Raw genomic sequence first — 17,184 nt, forward strand, 5'->3', positions numbered from 1 at the left:
CAACACAGCCAACTACGGACGGAGGATAGCAGAGGGCTGAGACCCCTTCTCCTAGGAAGGCTTGGCTTCAACTTCTGGAGAAAGGCTCGGTGGGTCAGCAAACACCATGGATCTCTCTCAGAAATTTCAAGGATGAGGAGCCCATTACATGATGAGGGTGACGGGGGTCTGGGGATTCTAGTGGAGGGGACAGCAAGTGCAAAGAGCTGGAGTGGGGATGAGAGCTCAACCTGTTTGAGGGGTCAGGAGGGCCGCTCACTCCTCAGATACTTTCTCCACGCTCCTGTGTCCCCTTGCTTCCTCTGTCAAAGCACCAGGACTCAGTCTGGCTTCTCTGACTGTAGGCTGGGGCCCTCCTTCTGGTAGGTCTTCCCTGCTGCCCATCCCTGTGTGAGATTTCCCTGTCTGCCTGGGGACAGGAAAGACCATTCAGACAAAACAGGCAAGGGGCAGAACCTGCCCCTACCACACCACCCAGTGTCCCCTACAAGGCCTTCAAGACCTCCAAAGGAACTGCAGCTAAACACAGTCACAAAAGAAGCAGAAAACAGCAACCAAACACTATTCAGATCAGAGACCGAAGGATAGCATGATGACATCTGGCAGAGGCACAGCTCCCCAGAGGGGTCTTCCCCTTCATCCCTTCTCTCTCTCTCTCTCTCACATACACACACACACACACACACACACACACACACACACATACACACACTCTGTGCAGTCAGGAAGAGAGATTCTGATAACAGGAAGTCAAGGGACACATCCTGAGGTCCCCAAGAGCTTCCGGGCACTGTGAACTTGGTGACAGAGGTAGTGCGGTTTGGGGGGGGGGAGATACAAGGTACACAAGGAACACCCTCATGGCAGAATAACAATAATTATTATAATAACAATATCATACATCTAGGACAAACCCAGCTGCCCCAAACTAACTGCAAAATCTGTGGATGGAGGGGCTGCCCACCTGCACCCCCAAGCTTTACTCATACCAGCTCCCTGAGGAGGGGCTGGCCCCTTTTCCTGCTCCCTGATGAGGCCTGGCACAGGGTGGGAAGGCTGGCACTGCCAACGCCGCCCCCGTGTTGGACACGCCTACACAGGGAGGAGTGTGGGGGGTGCCCATCTCCATCTACTGGCTTGGCTGTAAAGGATGGGTGGCCAAGCCTGTAAGGGACCAAGTGGTGGCAGCTGTGAGGTGTGGCTACTCTGAGCCCCTCTCCACCCCATCCTGACTCTTCCTACGGGCCTGCCCGTGGCAGGAAGACGCCAGGGACACTCATGGCACAGACAGGGCATGCAGAGCGGGCCTATGGCATGCTTGGCCCGCCAGGTGCCATGCAGCCAGCCTGGGCGGTTGGACAGCTGTCAGAGGACCGAGTGGGCAGTAGAGTCCGAGGTGCCCCCCTTGGTCTGGGCCGATGATTCAGTCTGTTGTGGGGCCTCCTGGGAGGTGGACCCTTTGGCAGGCAGCTGCAGAAATTCTGGAAGCACCAGGTCCTCTTTGCGGAGAAGGCCCCTTTGGTCATGAGCCCCGCTGCTTTGCACCCGGTTCAGCAGCTCCACCAGACCTGGGGGTGGTGGCCACAGAGTCAGGGGGTTCCCTCGTACACACCTGCCCACACTAGTCCACCCTAGTTCTGCAGCCCATACTATTGCCACAGCCTCCCTGATCCCAGCACCACGCCCCTCCCGCCCCGTCCCAGCTCCACTGGTTGCCCAACCCCAACGGCCCCCAGCCCTCCTGTTTCAGCCCCAGTGGCATCCAGCCTGGTCCCAACCCCCCTGGTCTCTAGTCCCCGTCATCCCCAATGTACCTTCAATGTCACAGGTCTGTCGCTTCTCAGTGACACTACTGGGCACCTTGGCCAGAAAGTTGAGGGGCAGTGGAGACAGATGGGTGGCCTTGTCCTGGGTTCTAGGTGGGCCTCCCTGAGAGAAGGCGGGGTCAGAGCCACAACCCGGAGGGGAGGAGCAGCGTGCAGAAGAGGGGCGCCGCCTTTCACTCACCTGGTTACGGCTCGGGGATGTGACACTGGCTTCGGAAATCTTCGCACCTGCCGCAGAGAGCACCGCCTTTTGTGTTTGCCTTCTATTTGGACCCCCTTACTCCTGGGCCAGAGACGTCCCCAGAGGAAAAAGACCAGGGCCAATATCCCTACCTGGGATCGTGTGCAAAACCAGTCTCTGGGCCGCCACCGAGCTCACTAGCTTCCCTAGATCCAGCAGCTGCTTCTCACCTGGCTGCGGGGACATGTCAGCAGCCCGCAGGACGGGCAGCGGGCTCCGGCCTCCCCGCCTGTTCAAGCCCCGCCCCCCGCTCTCCCGCCCCCTGCCCCCTAGGGCCCGCCCCCGCTCCCCCCTAGGGCCCGCGCCCCCCCCCCCCCGCTGTCCTCCCCCCCACCCCCCGCCGCGACTCACCCGGCACAGCTCCACCTGTTGCGGACTTAGGCCGTGCTTCGCCAGGATGGGCTGTAGCGCCTCCTGTATCCGTTTGGTGGGCTTGGCGGAGATGCGCACCACGCGCTGCAGGGCAGCCAACTCGAGCCTGCGTGGGACCCTGGGGCTGAGGAAGGGTGGAGAGCCGACCCCGCCTCTCCCCCAACCCACCCACGCCAACCCCCGAGGCGTCAGAGTCTAAACTGGGGAGAAGGGCCAGCTGGCTGTGGAGCCTTAGCCCACCGCGCGGGGTTGGCACAAGGGGCGGGACCTGCAGGGGAGAACAGGAGCTTGAACAAGACCCGGACCCAAGCCTGGAGTGGGGGTACTCACTCGAAGGTGATCCTGCTCTCCAGCCGCACTTCCTGGTCCGCCAGCACTGCGCAGTCCTGATCCAGGACCAGGGCCTTCTGCAGACGCCAGGCAGGGTCTGAGTCCCTCCCCCCACCCCTAGTTATCCCTGCTGCGGAGGGAACCACCCTCACTTCCTCACTGGCCGCCCTCAGGGTCAGAGGGAAGGGCACATGGGCAGGTGAGCGGTAGAGATGCGAATGGGGCAGAGGCCAGGCTGGAGTCGAACGAAGCCTGGCATGGCCAAGGCCAGGGAGAAGGGTGGCGGGAAAGCTGGACAGACTTGCAAAAGAAACGGTTATGGGAAACATGGGGGTGGGGCAGCACGAATGGTAATGGGGTTGCTTGGGCAAAGGAGCAGGCTTAGGTCCTGGATCACAGAGCACCTCTTCTGGGCCAGGACAGGATCTGCTTCCTGGACAGCTGCCCCTTGTCCCTATGGCATGTGAAACCCACCCAGACCAGCTAGACGAATTTCCTTCCTCACCACCCACCTTTGGTCAGCCACGCAGGCCTTGTCCCTTTTGGGACACTTGACCACTTCTCTCCATCCCCACCTACTATGGACACTTCTTGTCTCCTCAGTGCAAAAAGGGCTCTTCCCCCAAGATCTCTGTGAGAACAGGAGGATGTGAAGTGCCTGACACATAGTAGGTACATAAACAGAAGCTGTAGTGTTTACTGCCCCCAGAAGCCCCATGCCTGCACCAGCTGGGGGCAGGGAGGCAGCCTCTCCCCTGCCATGAAGCCTGTGTTGTGCTGCAGGGACAGGTGGGGTGTGGGTGGTGAAGTTATATTTAGTAAACATGAAAGCCCATCTGGGCTATGGCGGCTGCTTGGGAGGCCTGAGAGTGGGCGGAGCTCTTCCCACTGCTGCCCTCACACTCCCATATTCCAGGCCCCTAAACATGCCCTGCACTTCTTACCCGTCTTCGCTTAAACTCTTCCTTCCGCCTGGAATGTCCTCCCCCCACAGCTCTGACAGGCAAACTCCTCATCCCCGTTAATTGCTGCTTCTTCCAGGAAGCCTTCCTGGGACCAACCAGAAATGTCTACCGTGCTCCAGAAACTCTCTGGTGGTTGGATTCCTCCTCCCTGATCACATTCTGTCTGGCTCACCTCCAGCTGGTAGACCTTGGGGACAGAGCTCAGGCCCAGGTCTCTCTGCCCACCCACCTGGCAGGGCTTTAGGACTTGTCTACTGGGTGGATGAAATCATGTTGGGTCTTCTGGGATGCAGCATCCTTCCTTTAGATCCCCCTTACTGGGTGGTTTAATTTAAAGTTGCGTTTTCCCTAGTCTTCTTGTTAAAGCTATGCTAGTTTGCACCTAAGGGAAAGTTTTTCATAGGTTAGTTGTGCATGGGTGCTCCTGGTGACAGAGGAGGTGAGGGCTCCCCCAAATGGTCATTGTAGGGATGGGCAGTCAGCTTGGAGTGATGGGGAAAAACCCAGCTCCAGCAGCGCTTCTCCCTCCTCTACCTCCCAGAGATTGTCAGTGTGAGGATGGTGGGTAAAGCTGGAAACCAGGATGGGGGTGGAGTAGGGATAGGATTTTGGGGGGTTAAGAGTGGATATCTGAGTTTCAGTTAAGACTTGGTGCGGGGTTGATTTGGAGTTGGGCATGCAGGGAGGGAGTGGAATTAGGAAAGGGGTGGGAATAGGGGATAGGGTTGCAATTAGGGTTGGTCCAGGGGATTAGGAATGGAATTGGGGTGGAGGTCATGGCTGAGCACAGATAGAAATATGACTGGGCTCAGTATCAGGAAGGGAGTTAGAGTTGGGGACCAGGCCAGGTTCGTACCTGCTCGTTGCCCACCAGATAGACCTTGATGTCAGGTAGAGCGAGGCCGCGTTTCTCACAGATGCCTGCCAGCATGGCACGGATGGTGAGGCCAGGTCGGGCCAGAGCCAAGGAAGCTGTGCCATCGGGCAGGTACACGCAGCAATACTTCCCTGGCCGGCTTTCGCTCTCACCTTCTGAGCTCCCAAGGCTCTTCCGGTGGCTCTGATTCAGGGTGGGAGTGGGGGGAGGTCATGTATACACATGCAAGAACATGCAGACAGGTGCACAGACAGGTGAGCTCACTGGGGCACACACATGTACACATGCACACACACACGTCCAAGAGCACACCTATAGGCAAGCAAGACAGTCCTTCTACAGGAACACGTGTGCTCGCCCAGGCACACAGGCACCCAGGGGCAAGTCCACCTACTGACCCCCACACAGGCACTGTGTACACCTGGGCACCCATGCGTGCGTACACCTCGACTGAAGAGGATGTGCACCCATGACATGCATGGAGACAATGGGATAAGTACAGGAAGAAAGTAAGGACGCTGAGGGATTGGCTGTGAGGGGTAAGGGGGTGGGAAGTGGGGACAGTGACTGGGAATGATGGCGGCCGCCACACAAAGGGGCCTGAGTAGTGGCCCTAGCCCACACTTCGTCTCTCCCGGAGTGGGCTCACCTCGGATTTGCTGCTGACGAAGGCAAGGAAGCCGAGGTCCAGACTGGCGGAGGAGTTGAGGGAGCCCTGGGACTCTCGCCGCAAGGCCGAATTTGCCGCGGTGCCCGCCAGTTCTAGAAGAGAGGGAGCAATGAACAGGGCAGCCCCCCACCCCCATCCCTCTGCTGAGGCCTCTCCCCAGCCGGGGGACGCTGTTGGAGCTCTCCTGCATGGGTCTAACGTGGTTTGGGTTCCTGCAAGCATTGCTACTGAGGGGGCTTCCCAAACTTCTGGGGTCTAGCCGGGGAACCGAACCACGGGGGAAACGTGGTGGTCACAGGTACCTGTATTTATTTCAGTTTTCACAGACTTACAGGCTGTGGGACAGGTAGGAGGAAGGGGGAGTTCTCAAGGCTGGCCCAAACTCCCGGCCCCCACTCTGCTTTGAGGCCCCCTCCCGCCCTCACCCCTGCGGAAGGACTTGCGGAGCTGGCGGCCCCCAGGGCCCTCGGCCGGCGGTGGCTGTCCCAGCTCCTCCACACCCAGCGGCAGCGAATTCCCGGGCTTCAGCTTCGGCTTCTGCAGGTACAGGGAAGACGCCGGCATGAGTCTGGGCGCTAGCCCGCACACAGGCGGTGGGCCACCCCCGCAGACCTGCACCGGCCCCTTGATCCCTACAACCCATGGTCCGCACCTTCCTCGTCGCGTCTGGGCTGCCGAGGCGCGAGGAGCCAGGTTCCGGCAGGGGGCGGCCCTCGGCCTCCGCCAGGAGGCACTGGCGGTACAGCGGGGACTTGACGAAGCGCGCGTAGCTGTCGAACTTCATCAAGTTGAAGATCTGCGGGGTGGGCGCCCGGGCGGTGAGCCGGGGTCACCAGGCAGGCCCCCGGAGTCACCAGCCAGGCCCCCGGGGTTGCCCGGGTCCCCAACCTAGGGAGCTGGCCCCTAGCCCCGCACCCCCACCTCCGAGGCCCAGGCCCCTCCTGTATCCCGGCTAGGCCCCGCCCCTGGCCCTTCTTCACCGCAGCTTTGGTACCTACCTCTGACTGGCGCCCTGTCCCCGCATTTATCTGGCTCGGTGCCCACGTCCAAATTTGTCCCCTTCCCTACTCCACGCCGCCCAGGCTCCGCCCCTGCATCTGGGCCGCCTCTGCTTCATTGAGCTCCCTTCCTTGGCCCCACTCTCTCACCTGAAGCTGCTGTGCCCGGAACATGTCCGGTCGGGGCTGGGCCAGCACCTCTTCGCCGAGCCAGGCCTGCCGGTCGATGTTCACCGGGCTCAGTGCCTGGCTGGACAGGAACTCCTGATAGATGTTGCGGGCCTCCTGAGCTAGCTGGGCACGAGGAACAGGAGAAGGTCAGGGCCACCGCCCAAGCCGTGGTCCCGCTCCTCGGCCTCAGCGCCCCCTTCCCGGTACCTGTTGGGTGTCACTGGCAGGGATGTGTTGGAAGCGCTCGCAAGCCTTCCAGAACGTCACGTTCTCAGCACTGAACTCCTTCTTCAGGAACTCCTGGGGAGGCGTGGGTGAGGAGGAGGCAGTCAGAGTCACAGAAACTCCGTCAGGGGATTTGGTCAAAGGGATTGGGATAGAGACACAGCGCCAAGGGGCCAAGCCAGACAGGCCAGGCAGACAGATGGGGCCAGATCCAGAGGCACAGAGAGAAAATGAGTAGCAGAGACAGGGACAAAGTTCCCAGCTGGGAGTAGAGGGTTCCCAAAGTTCCCAGCTGCCAAAAAAAGGCTGGAAGAGGCAGCAGACAGAAGAGTCCCACTGACCAGCCTGAAGCTCCATCCATGCCCTCTCCCATGTCCCAACACCCCCTCACCTCCACCCCCAGTGGCTACTGCCTTCCACCCTCGCTACCCCTCCCCAGGTCTTACAGTGAAGTAAGTCAGGCCCAGTGGGTCCTGCAGCAGCCGCTCAAAGGACAGGCCCCAGCTGGCCACAGGCTGCTCCTCAGTGGGGAAGGGACTGCTGGGGCCACTGGGGAGGCTGTGGATGCTGAGGGAGCTGCCTCGGCCCTCGCCCTGGCCCTTGGGCCCTGCCGTGCTGCTCAGCTCTGCAGGGGGACAGACAAGTGGAGGTGAGCCTTTTGGCCTTCCTCAGCCCTTGGCCCAACCCCCTCTACAGATACTTTCTGTGGAAAGATAGCAAGTAGAAACGGACGGTATCCCCACCCCATTTCCACATACACCACCCGCCACCCCCAGCCAGACTTCATACACTCTGTCACTTACCTCCATCTGAGACAGCCAGAACCTACAAGAGACCCAAGGTAGAAAATCAGAGTAGAGCCCGGGGTGGATTTTCAAAGACAGTTCTGGCCCAGGCTCCCAGGACTGGAGCTGTGTTCTCCTCTGCCTGAAGGGCTGTGCTGGACATTCCCAGCCAGGTCACTGCTTGCTCAAGGTTTTGCTTAGGCTGTCCCCAGCTCTCCTTCCACCATGTGCCAATCCCTGTGTGCTGGGACTTATGCCTGGTATCCTCCAGTGTCCCCTGGCTGTCTCCTTCTCCAGCGCCTGCTAAGTGAGCCCAGGTGTACATATAGCATGGCTATGTAGGATAGGAACACCGACTTTGAATCCTGTTTCTGCCACTTACTAGCTGTGTGACTTTGGGCAAATTGCTTGTCTCCACCTGGAAATAGGGGGTGATGATAACAGTAATTTATTTCCTGGGGCTGTTGTGAGGACCAAATTGGTTTAAAGCATTTACAGCATCTGGAACAGTGGCCAGCATGTGGGAAGCGCAATATCAGTGTTTGCTCTTGTCTTTGAGGATGGAGAGGTATCTCTGTAGCTGATGGTCTCCTTATTGCAACTGTTTCCTCTTGAGGCCTACCGTCTCCCTTGAGTCCCACCCCTCTTTGGGTAGGTACAGGATGCTATTTTATACTGCAGAACGGTTGTTCTCAAACTTCAGTGTGCATTAGAATGACTGGGAGGGACCCACCTCCAGGGATTCAGATTCAGTAGGTCCAGGATGGGGCCTGACACTCTCCACTGCTAACAAGCTCCTAGGTGACACTGACGCTGCTGGTGCATGGGCCACACTGTGAGGTGCATTGCTGTTGAGGCCCACTCCATCCTCCCCCCCCCCCCCCCCCGCCAAATCTGAGTTCTCTGGGAATCCCAACTATTAGTGAAACAGAAAAACCCTCCTTTCAAAATGACTCTTGCTTGGTCTTCCCACCTTCCCAGCAGCTCCTCCAGCTTCCTCATCATCTCCTACCCACACAAGGTGGCCTCTACTCCTCCCTGACTCTGTCTTGGGCCCTTTCTCCCACCCACATCTCCCCAAATTCCTGCTAACATCTCAGCAAGTGTCCCACAAGCCTGTCAAACTCATCCAGTCCCAAACGGAAGCCACCTCCTGCCACCACAGCAGGGTGCCCAACCAGCTTCCTTGCCTCCCATCTTTCCTCCCAGCACCTGAGCTCCTGACTCTAGGGCTTGAGTCATCCCCAATTCTTCCCTCCCTCTCGCCTCCTACATTTTCACTAGGTCGTCATGGGAGCTTGCACTACCCTCCCTTCTTTCCATCCCCACTGGAAACAGGTCTGCAACCACCCCCACCGCCATCCCCGAAGCCTCTCCCTGCCTTCCTGGCTGCCATCTCTCTCTCTCTCTGATCCCCACTCACACCAGGGGCACTCAGGTCACACGCAGGAGCTGGCCTGCAGACATGTAGGACATTACTAATATCTTGGTCCTCAGAATGGTTTTTTCTTTTTAAGTTTAAAGAAGTTTCCTTCATTTAAAAATCAATAGTTTTACAGAAAACCCCAGCTTTCTGTCTCCCCTTTATAACTGTAATGCCCCAGCGATCCTGAGTTTCTTCCAACATGGCAACCTTGGCTGGCACTGAACAGCAACCAGTGCCTAGAAGGGGCACTGGTTGTCCCTCAGAGCTCCCTGGGGCCAGTTTGATGCATTTGTGTTACTTATGGAGGCAGGCACTGCCCTGGACTGCATGAGCTCAAATCTGTGCTGTGTGACCTTCAACAGGCTACTTCACCTCTTTGTGCCTCAGTTTCTTCCGCTATACAAATGGAGCAAATAATGCTCTTGACTTCAAAGGGTAGCTGTGATTAAATAAGTTACATATATATACAGAGGGTGTCAAAAATGTACACACATTTTAAGAAAGCAAACCTGTATTAAAATTATAATACTCAATATACAAGTATACTGACAACAAAAGATGAATGAATACAAGTCACGTTTGACTCCTGCAATTACAAGAGGTGCTCAAAGTGGTTACCATTGGCGTCCAGACACTTCTGATTACAGCGAACTACTGCTTGAGCAATGTTGACCGAAGTGTCCACTTTTATACATTTTTTGGCATGTATATATTATATATGTATATATATATATATATATATATATATATATATATATATATATATATATATATATATCTCAGAATACTATCTGCCTATACCGAAGGAATGTTACTATTGTTGTTGTATTAGTATTGGTGTCTGACCCTGCTCCCTCTTTCAAATTTACAATCCCTGCCATAGAGGAAAGAGCACAGACGTCAGGGTCTGTCACACCTGGATTCAAACCCCAGCCCTGCCCTTCTCTAGTTTCATAACCGTGCATTCCTCCCTGAGCCACGTCTCCCACCTGGAGCACTGGGATAGGACGAGGGAAAGTTTGGGCAGGGCAGGGTTGGGCCTGGAATCTTTTCCAGCACACCCTGCCCTGGCCGTCCAGCCTTGCCCTCCTGCCTCAGTCTCCCCCATCCATCCGATGGCTGCATCCAAGTCATCTCCCAAGGCTGCAGGATGAAGTCTCAACTGATAGGGTGTGCAAAGACGACGGAGTCCCCTCCAGCCTGCTCTTTCCCTTCCTGGTAGCTCCCCTGATTCCCGCACCTGCCTGTCCAGGCTGCTCTGTGGCCCTTCCCAGCCACTTTGCTGCTCTCTGTCCACGCCCTCCTCCCAGGTATCTGGAAACCATCCTGATTCCCCTCTCCTCCCCCTCCTTGGGTGCCACCCGGCCCTGCCTTCTCCCACACCCACTGGCCTCTCTCTGGCCTGCCCTCTAACCCGGAACTCAGCCTCTCCCTTGCTCAGAGCCCCCACGGCAGCTGGGGCAGGCAAGGACCCCAGAGAGCTGACAACCCCTGACTTGTCCCCCAGTTCCCAGCCCACACTCCTATTTTATTTTATTCTTTGCATTACGTAGAATTGACTTTCTGTATCTTTAGGTGGGGCTGGCTCCCAGGGTCTCCCTGGGCCCCACTCCCTGCCCTGGGAGGCGGAGCAGGCGCTGAGTTGTAGCTGAAGTTCTGCCTGGGCCTGACTAATGAACTCCTTCAGCCCCCCTTTTTCCCTCCCCCTCATTTCCACCCTACACTTTATCAAACTTTTCTGTTTTCCCCGTACCCCTACACACTCCTGCTTCCTGCTTTGCTGTTTCCTCTGCCTGGGTATCTGCTCCTGCTCCCCTACACAATGGCTCTCCAATATACGCCCGTTTATATTAGTCACCCACAAACACCAGCCACCCCAAATCCCCCTGCCCACCGCGCTTGTCTGGGCCTCTCTCCCCTGCCAATCTGGTGGCTCCCAGAGGGCAGGCCTGGTTTGTAGGAGGGAACCCACCTAAACTCCCTCCCTCCTTGCCCCGCTGCCCCCAACCAGCCATCAGGGCCCTGAGCAGCCCTCCTCTGCCCTCCTAGATGGCCTTGGCACCCCCCCCATCAGGGATGCCCCACCACCGAGCACCCCATCTCTGCAGCCTGCATTCACCTTCCTGAGCCCCTCTTGCCCCACTGGTGGTTGATCTGTGTTGTTGGGGCTGAGACAGGGTAGGGACCAAGATCCAGAGGGAGGGGTTCCAATTCCACTCTTCCAGGGCAAGTAACTTCCCTTCTCTGGACCTGTTTCCCCCTGGGGAGCATGGACTCAGCATTCCGAAACTTCTGGGGCTGCTGGGAAGGGCGAAGGAAGCCTGTATGTGAAAACAGCAAGCATGCAGTGGTCAGGGGCTCCACTGACCTCATGCTGATGCTGCTGGCTGTGCTCTGACCTGCCCAGGCTCCCAGGCCTGGGGTAGTTGTGCTGAGCAGGGCTTGCCTTGCCCCACCCCGGCCTGCCTGAGGAGAAGTGGTGAGTGAATGGGAGAAAAGGGGAAGAGAGGATGAGGAAGGGTGTGGTGGCCAGTGACACCTCTGACCCATGGCTAGGCCTTGGTTTGCCATACTTTTTCCTTAGGAAATGGGCCCTGGAGGAGCCCCTGGTATCTGAGACTACTAAGGTGAAGGCGGCTTAGCATTTCTGAGCTCCAGTTGTGTGACAGGCACACTCTGACAGCACACGTCCTTGTTCTCACTCCATCCTCACATCCTGATCCTGTGTGGCAACTGGTACTACTTCCATCTCACAGGTGAGGAAACCTAGGCCCAAAGAAGTCATGCCGTTGGAAAATGGCTGAGCTGAAGTTGGAACCCAGGTGTGCCTGACTCTGGAGCCTGAGGTCTTCCCTCTGCTAAGCTGCCTCCCTGGGCAGACCGATGTCCCAGGGGAGCTGGGAGGCCCAGGACTTCAGCCCTTGGGCCACAGTTGGGCAAGGTCACTTGGGAGTAAAGGGCCCAGGGGCTCCTCTTGAACTCTGACCCCTGGAGGGGTCAGATCTCAAAGGGAGGGCCGATTTACTGAGCATCTTCTGTGCTGGACACTCTCTACTATCGTCTCATTTCATTCCAGCTTAGAGAACTGAGGTCTGAGATCCTCTCTGGGCACATCCACAGAGAATCCTAGGAGCCTGGCCCCATCAGTCCGAGCCAGTCATGTGGAGTGGACCCCAGCCTTGGCCCCTTTGTAAGGCCACCCTGCTTCCCAGGACCTGGCCTTGAGCTGGGCCACCCAGAGGCGTAGTGGGCTCTACCGTGCACGGCTCCTTGTCAGGTGGGGTAGATGAAGTGGGCCTGCTGAGAGTGACAGGACATAATAAACGCCCATCCCGTGTTTCCCCACATCTGGGCCTTTCCCCAGGCCATGCCCTTCTCTAGCTGGCACACCCTTTCAGGATATCTTACATGCCACAGGGCACCAAGTAAGTGGGGAGGTTAGTTCTCCCTCCCCAGGTCCCACCCAAGCTTTCTCTATCCCTGACCAGTGGCTGTTACCCAAACCCAAATTTTAGTCTGGTATTTGTGTCCATGTCATTCATGTCTTGCCAGGCTGGGAGCTGCTTGAGGTCAGGGGCCAGGGTGATGGGCTTGGGTCTTGAGTGCCTGGGACAGGGCTGGTACAGAGCAGGGGTTGTTGATTGAACCAACTAAGGAGGGGTTGTTTGTTGAATGAGTGAGTGAACAAATGAAGTGGCATTTGGGGATGTGTGACATCTCTGGCAGGAGGGCTGGGAGCCATCTCTAAGTGACAGGTTTCATTGCAGCTGCCTGACAAGCTGAGTGGCAGAAAGACAAGGCTGACAAATGAAGCTGCCTCTGCAGGGAATGGCAAAGGGTAAGATGGTGGCAGGGGGACGTGGGGGAGGACAGAGCCAAGCAGTTCAGGGAAGCGGAGGAGTCCTGGCATTGAGTCAGACCAGCCGGGTTCAAATGCAGGCCCCTCTACTTGCTGGCTGCCCTCAGGAAGTCATTTCCTCCTCTGAGCTCCGTCCAGAGGTAATCCATGGAAGGAGCCAGACGCCTGGCTCGCAGGTACTTCTCTATGCACATCCCTGCTACAAATGCCCTGCCTGTCCATCCCTCCCCATTCCAGCTGTGCATGGCCTCAGAAAGCTCCCAATGACCAGCAAGTAGCCAACCTGTGGCCCTCGGGATTCCCAGAGGCAGCACAGAGCATTTGGAATAGGCCCAGGAAGGGCAAAGATAAACCGATGTGTACAGGTTGCTGAGAGGAGCCAGGGCCCCCATGGGTTTGCTGGGGCTGGGGGCAGAGCTTGGGTGTCCGCTTTGCCCTGAATGACTTTGGGTAGAGCAGCTATGGTTGATACGGGAGGGGCAGAGGCTGGGTCTGTCTCTGGCACCCTCAGCTGCCCTTTGGGGTGGGTGTGGGGGTGGGCATGGACTCCAAGTGTCATGCCTTCAGAATAGGCTCACGAGGCCCATGGGTCCCTGAACTTTCAGTTAGGGTGACAGTAGAGACAGTGAGGTGGGGACAGGACCAGGTTGGAGGGGCCTGCCTCTCTCCCATCCAGCTAGCCTGGGGCTGGGCCACAGAGATGCTGGAAGAAGGGGAGATGGAGACAGATCTTGAGAATTAGGAAGGAGGAGTGGGGTGGCTCAGCTTCTTGGTGAGGCTGTGGATCTTTGAAGGGAGGGCATTAGGTTGACATTTATGGCCCCCACACACAAACACAATGGGTCAGGGGCCTCATATTCACCATTCCACTTAACCATCTCAATAAGCCTTTGAGACCTGTTCTAATCTCCCCATTTTAGAGATGAAGAAAAAGAAAAAGGGTCCGAGAGAAACCCCTAAAGGCCAACAGAGCAGATGCTGGAACCCAGGTCTCCCTAGACCCGTTGGCTTTGTCCCACAGTACTAGGCTGGGGCTAGATGGGAGATTAGAACATAGTCTGACCTTCCTGGGGTTGTTGGAAGGGGCTGGGGACCTGCCAAGTGGACTGGTATCCTAGGGAGAGAAGGGAGGCCCAGCACAGCCTGCCTTATCTGTTGAATGAATAAAGAAGCTGGACCTTCCAAAGGTAGCTCTGACCTGGGGACCAAGCAGCCAGGGAGAGGGTGTAGGGGGTGGAGCAGCTGCAGTAGCAGCCAGGGGCATCCTAGTACCTAGCCACCGCTACCCTTCCCGGTAGTCCAGCAATAGAATAGACAGAAACTGAATCAACCTGGCCTAACCCTTCCAACCCATCCCAGACTGCCCAAGGACTGCTAATTTTGGCAGGAAGCCTCTGGAGCAGGTTCAGCTACAGGGCAGTGACCTAGTGAGGGCTGCCCCTTACCTGACCTTGGGCATCAGGACGTGGGTGAGGAGGGGAGGGCTAAAGTTAATGACATGTGAGGGCTTGGGCCACCATGGGGGGTGTGCAAGGAAGAGGCATGCCAGGTGTCCCTGCTATGTTAGGATACAGGCAGCCCCAGGTTGTGCCAAAGTAGCAGGAGAGGGAGCAGTGGGGGCTGAACCAAAAGCCTGTGCCCGCTGTGCTCTGGTCCCATCCCCAGGATCGCCCCAGGTCCCCAGCAGGCCATTCTGGAAGGTCTTGGGCTGAGGGCACCAGGTCCCACAGCTGCTGTCTGTACCCCAATTCTCCAGCCTGCTAGCAGCATGCAGGCTGTTGCCCAGCCCTGCCGGGTGTGTTCCTAGGCTCCACCCTGGGTGTGCCCACCCCTCCTCATGGGCCTGGCCTGGAGCCCACACTCACCATGCGCCCGTTGGGGACGCCCAGGTGCTTGGGCTTCCCTGGCATGCCGCAGCTGTTCACCGGTCCCCGCCACGGGGGGTGCCCACCATGGGGACTGGGCAGCACCGGCCAGAGCTTGCAGGGTGGCGGGCAGGCAGCAGAGAGAGCCCGGCTCCGCTCCTGCGGGCCCTCACATCCTGAAACACCAGCTCACTACCTCTTTTCTTTGCCACAGGAAGTGTCTCTATAGAAACCGAACCACAGAAAGAAGCAAGGTCTAAGAGAGAGAACGCCTCTTCCTACACACACACACACACACACACACACACACATGCACACATGCACACGTGCGCGCGCGCGCACACACACACACACATTCATGCACACACATGCCGCCAACGCAACTTTGGCAGCACCCCACACAGGCACCAACATATGGCAGAGGGTTCTGCGTGCCCAGTGAGGAGCCCAGCCTGGTCTGGCCCTGCCCAGGGAGCCCCATGGCCATGTCTGGGCACACAGAAGTGCATGCTCACACACCTAGGCACCTTTAGGACACCCTGGCGGGGGCTCCCATGGACGTGTACATATGCACCGAGTATCCACACGTGGGCCTTACCCGGCACACACTTATCTCACATCTGCTATGTGCCAGGCCTGTGCACACTCAGCAGTCATGCTCATGCAGTGACTTACTACCTCTATTCCCCATGTGCCCAGGTGTGAATGTCATAAACGTACAGGCTCTCCCTCGTAAGGACCACCTGGTGTTCAGTCATATATTCATATATATATACGTATATATATATGTGCATAGTCCTGTGGACAGGTACATGTGACAGGCATACCTGCACACAGGCACATGTTTTTCACTCAGGCAGGGCCACAGATCAGGTTTAATTGTGCTCAAAAACACATGTGCATTTACACTCCTCTTGCTCACATCCTCTTGCTCACATATAAATCCCACCACAGTACAGCCCTTTCAACTGAAGAGTGCCACCCTGCCCTCTCAGCCTGGCCCAGTCCCAGATGAATGTGGGCCTTTTAGCCAGCGTCCTCAGTTTACTTCTGTCTCACACATGCTTGTGTACCTACTACAGGGACTTGCATTTTACTTTAAGTAAGGACTTGGAAATCTCAAGTCACCCACCACTCCTGTTCGGGCCCCTCTCTACAGGGATAAGGTAACACCCTCTTAGCTGGAGAAACCCACATTTGTGACTCGTATGCTTACAACTATCCCATTGCCTTCTTTTTTAAAAAAGATTTTATTGGGGAAGGGGAACAGGACTTTATTGGGGAACAGTGTATACTTATACTTCTAGGACTATTTCCAAGTCAAGTTGTCCTTTCAATCTTAGTTGTGGAGGGCACAGCTCAGCTCCAGGTCCAGTTGCTGTTGTTAGTTGCAGGGGGCACAGCCCACCGTCCCTTGCGGGAGTCCAGGAATTGAGGAATGGAACTGGCAACATTGTGGTTGAGAGCTCACTGGCCCATGTGGGAATCGAACCGGCAGCCTTCGGAGTTAGGAGCATGGAGCTCCAAGCGCCTGAGCCACCGGGCTGGCCCTCCCATTGCCTTCTTGAAAAAGGTGATGTTCCTTAGCTGGGCGTTGAAAGGCCCTTTGAGTTCTGGCCTCAGCCAAACTTGCGCCCACCTTCTAAGTCATTCCAAACTGTTTGCCTTCCTTATGCTTTCAAGCATCCCTCCTGCCTTTGCATTTCCTGTCCCCTCTCCCAAGGATGTCTTTCCCCTTTCTAAGTAAACTACTCATTCTTCATGACCTGATTCCAGGTTCTAGAACAAATACTCATTCTTTCACCAGTGACTTATCAATCACCTCCTATGTGCCAAGCACTGTTCCAGATGCTGGGGATTCAATAGTGACCATAGCTGACAAAAATCCCAGCCCTCACGGAGGTCTAGTGGAATCTACGTGTCCTTGTTTGTATGGCTATGGATAAATCTCTGGACGGGTACACCCCTTGGGAGAGGAGTGGCAGAGGACTCTTGTTGTACATATGTCTGTATTGTTATTTATTATTACTTTAATAACAAAAAACTCATTAAAAATATATGACCCAGAAAAGATGTCTCAGTACTTAACCCTGAATAAGTTCATTCATTCAAAATGGAAGGTTCTTGAGATATAGAGGCAAACAACCAACAATTCCACCTTGTGATCTATAACAAGGGCCATGAATTCAAATGTCTAGAAGGGTCAGACAGGTGCTGTAAAGTAGTGGCCAGTGTGCAGACTAGAAGAGGAAGGCATTTGGGGGAGTGGGGGGAGGGGAAGGGGCAGCCCATGGCCGTAATGCGGTTGGATCTCCCAATTTTTCCTGAGAAACTGGACATTTGGATTTCTAATGTGATTTTAAGACTCCTGGTTTAAATATCTCGGTAGTTAAATCATTTATTGACATTGCATTAGCAGGTGAAACAGAGCGCTATTTGGCTGCGGGCCACCGGTGTTCCACCTCTGGTCCACAGCCAGCTTTCCTGCACCCCTCATGGACACTTCTTGTTGCACCAGGCAGGCGCATGAGCATTTGCATCCGGATGTGTCCCGACCGTTACTAGAGTCCCAGA

The 17,184-nt window shown here is 56.4% G+C and overlaps 1 protein-coding gene across 1 annotated transcript; it reads right to left on the reverse strand.

Moving 5' to 3' along the window:
* Nucleotides 1-858: 858 nt before the first annotated feature.
* Nucleotides 859-14,820, reverse strand: RGS14 (regulator of G protein signaling 14). Its single transcript, XM_081035991.1, has 15 exons — nucleotides 14,611-14,820; nucleotides 7,479-7,500; nucleotides 7,122-7,300; nucleotides 6,658-6,750; nucleotides 6,430-6,573; nucleotides 5,934-6,077; nucleotides 5,707-5,818; nucleotides 5,261-5,373; nucleotides 4,591-4,794; nucleotides 2,770-2,846; nucleotides 2,419-2,545; nucleotides 2,160-2,241; nucleotides 2,008-2,054; nucleotides 1,815-1,929; nucleotides 859-1,568 (listed from the first exon to the last, which is right to left on the reverse strand). The coding sequence occupies exons 1-15, from the start codon at nucleotides 14,653-14,655 to the stop codon at nucleotides 1,366-1,368; spliced, it is 1,707 nt and encodes a 568-aa protein (XP_080892117.1). The 5' UTR covers nucleotides 14,656-14,820; the 3' UTR covers nucleotides 859-1,365.
* Between the last annotated feature and the right edge of the window lie 2,364 nt (nucleotides 14,821-17,184).

The sequence above is a fragment of the Rhinolophus hipposideros genome (assembly GCF_964194185.1).
Source record: "Rhinolophus hipposideros genome assembly, chromosome: 23".
Lineage (NCBI taxonomy): Eukaryota > Metazoa > Chordata > Mammalia > Chiroptera > Rhinolophidae > Rhinolophus > Rhinolophus hipposideros.